The following is a 7,221-nucleotide window of genomic DNA, read 5'->3' as shown; positions in this document are numbered from 1 at the left end:
CCCCCCACCCTCCTAAATGTTTTGTCCCACCCAATGTTCAAGACATGGTTATGGCCTTGATTGTACTTTAAAAACATACTGTAAGTTTTAGAACTCAAAACTTCCTCCCCACTGCAAGCAAAGCATTTATTCAACCAAGCTGCAAAAATGCCTTGTTCTCTACTTCTGCAAATTTTCTACATCACACTGTGGCTCATTAATTCATGACTGCTGCGATGGCAAAATCAATGCCTACTTTTATATTATTGCACCCTTTTCCCACCCACTGGAGCTCAGAGGGCTGAAGAGAAGGGAGTAGGACAGATTGGCCTGCTATTCCTGCACACCAAATGGGACTTACACAGGACACCTTCTTGTGCCTGTCTGGACTAAGTATTTTTGCATATAAATGCACTAGACTGACCTCTTTGACCATTGCTATGTGTCTAGCACCACTTTTTAAAGACTGTGTCAAGTTATAACTTTTAAAAAGGAGACCCCATTTGGTTTCATTCAGCTGTTCTGCATCTTGCTGTTCTGAGTATAAACGCATCCTGGACATGTTCTTGTGCTCATCTGCGCTATTTTTAATTGATGGTCTTTGTAAACATGCACTAGATGGATGTCTTTGATCATTGATGCATTTCCGGCAATGTCTGGCACATTTTAAAAGCGGAGCAAGTTCATCTTAAAACGCATCTTGCTCTGCTCCATTCCACTGCTGGCGGAGAGAACCAGGTCTCGTTCTGTGGATAAACAGACATGGAAAGTATAAGATGTTGTGGGTGTGAAGACCAGCTTTTCTTTAGCCTCTGTTGAAGCACCCAAACATCAGGAAAGGGCATCTGAAGTTTCTTCAGACAGTTCCTGACCTGATCGCCTTTGTGCAGTATCATACAATGTGTGTGGCACGTTTTAAAGTGGATTATATGCATGCGTGGATTGCTTGTGAACAAAAGGAACAGTTTAAACATTAAGGGCAGTTAAAAACTACTGTTCTGACCCAACCGCAAAACCACAAGCAACCAGTTTCATTCATGAACGTTTCAGCTGATGACTGTTTGATACAGTGGATTTCACTGAATTTGCTGCTATTGTTCTTTCATATTGGATGCCCAGACCCTGAAATAGTTTGTGGAGCTGGTTCATGCTCTTCTGAATGGGTTTCAAAACAGATGGCTGCATTTGAGAGAGTTGTACAATGCTGGCCAATCATAAGTGGATTTTTACATTGAGGTCTTAAAGGGAAAGAGACAAAAACCCTAGTATAGTTCAAGGGCCAGACACAGGGTTTAAAAATCACATTTAAAGAAAGACTTAAGAAGACATCAGGGAAATTGGCATTAGAAAAAAAAAAAAAAAAAAGCATGACATGACCCCTTTAAGACTACCAATAAACAAGTCAAGTGGTGCTCAGCTATTGCAGGTCAACAGAAGACACAAATGCCGTAATGAAGTTTCATGAAGCTTTATTAGGTTTACACAAGATTCTCCTCAGGGATCAATGAAGTAAACCTATGTACACAGATTCTGGATGGTAAGGTGGGAAATGCCACTATGGTTTTCCATGTGGGAAAGGGTAAAATGGTGATTCAGGGGTGCCAATTGGGTCTTGGACAGTTACTGGGGCTGTAGGGGCAGCAGTTGCAGGTTCTGGATGGTAAGGTGGAAAATGCCACAATGGTTTTCCATGTGAGAAAGGGTAATATGGTGATTCAGGGGTGCCAACTGGGTCTTGGACAGTTACTGGGGCAGTAGTTGCAGGTTCTAGATGGTAAGGTGGAAAATGCCACCATGGTTTTCCATGTGGGAAAGGGTAATATGGGGATTCAGGGGTGCCAACTGGATCTTGGACAGGTACTGGGGCTGTAGGGGCAGCAGTTGCAGGTTCTGGATGGTAAGGTGGAAAATGCCACCATGGTTTTCCATGTGGGAAAGGGTAATATGGGGATTCAGGGGTGCCAACTGGGTTTTGGACTGTAACTGGGGCTGAAGGGGCAACAGCATTTGTGGTGGGAAGAGGTGCAGGAATAGTAGGAGCAGTTGTTGGTGATGTCATAGGATAAGAAAGAGTTGATTCCTCATCACCATACCGTATAGGGAGGTGCCTGTCAGCATCCTGGAGGAAGACATGAAAATTGAAATGAGGCTTGCATAATGTAGCCTTAACAAAGCATAATATTACATGATGCAACTGAATTCAGGAATGTTGACAGAGGGCTCTCAATTGAGTGAGGGTACCTTAATTTCCCAACAGCTTCCTGTGAACGGTGCGGTGACAACCAGTGCACCACCAGTAGTGTCCAAAGTGAACCCACATTTAGAGTATGTCAGAAGCAGAGGCTGCCATGATCCATCAACTAAAGTGGAAAAAGAGGTTGACGATGGACTTTAATAAACTACAGTGAACTCACTCAAGGACCAAGTGTCTTACCTTTAATTTGAACAGTATTTGCCCTTGCGCCAAGAGAGATAACCATGCCAGTGGGAAAGCAAGAAACTGTAGGGAGGGGTGGAGACACAGGGCAAAACATCTGCACTGGTGCCCCCATTATAATCAGTGGCAGAACAAACACCCTGTCAGAGATTGGGAGGTGTCCTTGAGAACAACTTCATGCAAGACCAATTTGCAAAACATAGTCGGAGTCAAGCTATGGTGTGCCTTAGCCACCTACTCACTCACCTGTTGTTGGACATTAAAGCCACGGTATGGAGCAACAAATGAGACATCTCTGCGTACCCGCTTCACCGAGAAATCACAACTGGCTGGCATCTCAGACAATGGCACTGGAGGCCCCTCTCCTGAGCAGAAGGCACAAGTTAGAGTCTCATCTTGGGTCTCATCCCAACTGTCTTTGTATTAAACATTGTACCTTGGGAACCATTGCCAATTGTATGCCTGCCAAATCTGACTGCTTTATTCAAGATGACTCCAGAAGGAATGTCTTCATTTGAAAAAGTCTCAAGACCAGTTATCAAAGAAGATCTCAATGTTTATTTTTCTTTAACCAAGAGCATTCAGTTGCGTAGCAGAAACAAATGCCTGCCTTCGTCTGCCTGAAGGGAGGGTGACTAGTCCCACAGAGATGTGTGTCTATGCAATATATTTTGATTCAAGTCTTTACACTGCAGGGGGTTGTGATTCAGATTGTGCTGCACAACTTTATGGAGATCTCTCCAAGCTGAACTCTGAAGCAAAGACTGTTCTTGATGCTCCTAGATCCTTTGATGAACTTACTACTGCAGTTAGGTGGCTCTGTTCAGGCCATTCCCCTGGCATTGACGATTTGCTGTCTGAATTCTACAAGCACTTTTGGGACCATATTGATACTGACCTTTATGAGTTTTTATTTTTTATTTTTTTTTTTTGTGATAAAAGCATCTGCCAAATGCATAAATGTAAATTTAAAATATCTGCCTGGGACTTGTCGAAGTTCTGTTCTATCTCTACAACCTGAAAAGGGAGATTTATCTTTGTTAAAGAACTGGAGGCCAGTTGCATTATTGACCACAGAAAACAAAATATTTTCAAAATGGCTTTCTAATAGGCTTAAAAAGTACATACATTTAACTGTACAAAAAGATCAAACATATTGTGTTCCTAATAGGTCAATTATGGACAATTTGTTTTTGGAACATGACATTTTAGACCATGGTTGGATTGGGAGACTAAATTTTAATGTGAATTCCAGGATTGTTACAGCCCACTGGACGTCGATTTGGGCTACAATGCGCATAAATAAAACTGACCAGTCCGTGCGTCATGACACACTGACTTATGTAACAGATGATCCATTTAAATTGTTATTTGTGATTGTTAAAATTTGTTTAAATTGAGTTTAAGTTTGGCAACATTTGAAATAATTTTTTTCACAAATTTATGGAGAAGATCAAGCTCATTAATTTCAGCAAAGCAAGAAAAAAATCCGCCTTGCATGTTTTAAGCAACTCCTCACATTATATGACACACAACTGCTGCCATTGAGACCAAGATTGCATAGTGCAGTTATAAATCTAATACACAAGACCACACACAGCTAATGCCATGTCAGGAATGTTAAAAAATCTGTCTTACCTTCAAGTAATCAACTGTTTTCTTAAGAGATCTTCTCTGCGAGCCGGTGTTGAGTTTGGAGAGAATGTCCTTTTCGGTTGACATTAACATAAACGGCTCCAGATTATTCTGTGACAATGTACACCTCAGTCTATTTTTCAAGAATTTAAGAGTTGAAAAACTCCTCTCGCATGCCTCAACTGGCAGAGTTAGGACAAATTTGAAGGCAAGGCCAATGACATTATACACATCCCTGAGTTGGTTTATTTCAGGAAAGCTCAGTAACAACACAACGTGCATTCCCTGCATGATTTGCAACTTTTGTGAATCAGGTCAAGTTATTTTCCACTCTCCGTTTCCTCTTCAGTCACTGACCACGTCATGTGATGTTCCTCTAGAGCTGTGGATTTTACTTGTCTCAGTTAATCGCAAAATTAGTCAATTCTAATTGCAAATGTCAGTAGTAGTCGTGCTGTCAAACGGCAACAGTCTTCAATTCTCAAAGAGCGGATGGATCCAATCCTTTGCTATGAATCTCTGGTAAGCGTCAGGGGTCGAGACAGGTAAAACAAGTGAAAAGTGTTCCATTTTCCCAAAAATAAAGATTGAGACTATCTGTGATTGTTTCAAGGATTACATTGTGCACCACAATATTGAAAGCATACTCTGCATCTGAGAATGTTTTATCACCATCTGACTCACTTGGCATTAACATTTTTTGCCCTCTTTTCTGGAGAAAGGAGACTTCCACAAGGGCCTGGCTCTCATCATCCTCCATTCAATTGCCATTTGCCGCTGCCTTCACTGCATTGAAATCTCTCGCACACTTTTGAGTTGCTCTTGACAGGGTGCTTGTAGACAAAAAAAAAAAAAAAAAAAAAACATTATTACCTCATATAAAAAGTCTCATTTCTTATTTATCTGGCCCACCATATTAAAAATGAGCAATTTTTTAAAGAATTTCTAAAGAACAATCTGAGCACTAGGACTGCATGGTGATGTGCGATAAACTTGGATAATATGCAGTGATATGCGATGCGATAAACCTAAGATTAATGGGTCAAAATAAAATGTTTTCTTTTTCAAGAAGATTTACCTCGAGAAAATAATTTCCAAGGGACATAACTTTTTTTTTTTTTTTTTTTTTTTGGACAGTGACATTCTGTAAAATACATTAAAAAAATTGAAATCTAAACAATGGGTAAATGAACAATTTACATGTGCAAAATGACATCACAAAATGATGAGAAGAGCATTGATATTTTACCCCACTTTCTGCTTTCCAACTCCTCTCACTCCCACATAATCTTTTCTCATATTGCTTATTTATACGTACTTATATTTTTATATCTAAAAAAAAAAAAAAAAGTAGGCCTCCTGAACAAAGCAGGCTTTAGGCTTAGCCTACAATTAATGACTTTATCACAAATTCCTTATTTTATTGACAAAACATTACTTTATAATCCTGATGCTCTTCTCCAATGTGCAAAATAAAACATTTACTGGGAGTTATACCAGCATCTTAAAATCCTGCACCTCTGACACAATCGTTCAAATTTTAAAGTGTCTTCTTCAAGAAGGCGCTTACCGGATGAAAAAGCAGTATCCTCCACTGGGCTGCATGCAAGACTCAGGCCGTTTTTGACTTTTTTGCAGGAAACATTTTGTACGCGAAAAGTATGGACGTAAGATACCAATGGAAATCCACCCGCTTAATCTCCAGAAAACGACTGGTATTGATGCATCCTGTCCAGCGTTGAGAAAAGTAACAGATGCCATGTGACAATACCGTTTATTCGCTGCTTCAGAAGAGGTCGGGAAATAATTTACACATTAATAATTATACTAAGGACATTTATTGGTTGTTAAAATTTGAATAAAAACATAGTATAAAGTTAAAGTATTTTCTGTGTGGTAAAATTGCCCAAATGTTGTTCGGGACATTTAAAATTTCCTGAAAGTTGATAGGGACATGTCCATATCATCCCTATCTAAAATTACGCCCATGCAATCCTGTTACAGAAAGACGTAACCATGGAGATAGAATTGTTGCATATTAACATACAAATGGAAAGAGATTTACAATTAGAAAGTTGTTTCGCAAATAAATTGAATGAGATCCACAAATAAATGTAAGGAGTTTCACAAAAATGAAATGAATTAACAAATAAAAAGAATGTGATTTACAAATATATGTTAGGAGTTTCACAAAAATAAAGTGAATTCACAAATAAATTAAATGAGATTTGCAAATAATAATTAAAAAAAAAATAATAATAATATTTTAACTCACAAACACAACTCTGTCCAGCATTCATTTGTGAAACACGCGCATTTCTTTGTGGATCGTTTCCTGTGAATTTTTGGATGGCAGCTCACATCTGTGAATTCTGAAACATTTCTTGTGCCAGAGCTGCGGACAATCCACAAATAGGTGGGCTCCACCCATCGTCTTCTCAAGCTAATCAGATAACGGCCACAATACAATCATAGCACGTTCTATCTTTAACCAATCATGCTTTGTTTTACTATCAGGACGGGACCAGAGTCACAGCTCTCATGAGCATGGAATCAAGCACATACAGATAAATTCCAAGGCCGCAAACTTTTAATGAAACGGACACTATCAGAGGAATACTGTGATTTAAGGTTCGTATTATTTTCTCTCAGTTATAAACATGTGTAGTGTCTTGGGCAATTTTCAGCTGTCGACATTTAACAAGACACTACACGTTTATAACCGAGAGAAAATGATACAAACCTTAAGTCACAGTATTCTTCTGATGGCATCCGTTTCATTAAAAGTTTGCATAGCCTTGGAGCTTATCTGTAAATGCTTGATTCCATACCCATGAGAGCTGTGACTCTGGTCCCTGTCCTGATAGTAAAACGAAGCATGATTGGTTTAAGATTAGTAAGAAATACCCGAAAAGTTAGCGTAAGTACTAACAAATCCGTCTCTTGGTCAGGGCCTTGTTTCCCAAATAACGATTAATCTTAGCGGTTGAGAGCGTTTTCTAGGAGCAATTTTACGAAAGTTCGTTATTTTTTACGTGCATTTCCCAAAACTGCACTTAACATGAACGTACAGAGAAGCACTTTAAGTGCTACATTAGAGAGACTGTACATAAATTTGAAGTGCTGAAATGTGACCATGTATTGCTGCTCGTCATTGCAACATCATTATG

General features: G+C 39.3%; 1 protein-coding gene across 5 annotated transcripts in view; it reads right to left on the bottom strand.

The window, feature by feature from the left end:
- Nucleotides 1-1,437: 1,437 nt before the first annotated feature.
- The window catches only part of LOC127428259 (uncharacterized), a 32,467-nt gene continuing 26,683 nt past the window's right edge, over nt 1,438-7,221 (bottom strand). The window contains exons 1-6 of one of the 5 annotated variants that reach the window (XM_051676486.1): nt 5,622-5,833; nt 4,055-4,884; nt 2,663-2,781; nt 2,414-2,556; nt 2,221-2,339; nt 1,438-2,098 (exon numbers count right to left, since the gene is read on the bottom strand). In XM_051676486.1, the coding sequence (XP_051532446.1) occupies nt 1,535-2,098; nt 2,221-2,339; nt 2,414-2,556; nt 2,663-2,709 (873 nt within the window). In that variant the 5' untranslated portion in view covers nt 2,710-2,781; nt 4,055-4,884; nt 5,622-5,833 and the 3' untranslated portion in view covers nt 1,438-1,534. Of the gene's footprint in view, nt 2,099-2,220; nt 2,340-2,413; nt 2,557-2,662; nt 2,782-4,054; nt 4,885-5,621; nt 5,834-7,221 lie in introns of those variants that run through there. The other 4 variants (XM_051676490.1, XM_051676491.1, XM_051676483.1 and 1 more) reach the window with 4 other exon arrangements.

The sequence above is a fragment of the Myxocyprinus asiaticus genome, chromosome 37 (genome assembly GCF_019703515.2).
Source record: "Myxocyprinus asiaticus isolate MX2 ecotype Aquarium Trade chromosome 37, UBuf_Myxa_2, whole genome shotgun sequence".
In the NCBI taxonomy this organism is placed as follows: Eukaryota; Metazoa; Chordata; class Actinopteri; order Cypriniformes; family Catostomidae; genus Myxocyprinus; species Myxocyprinus asiaticus.
The sequence above is the reverse complement of the archived record's forward strand: the minus strand, read 5'-3'. Positions and strand labels throughout refer to the sequence as shown.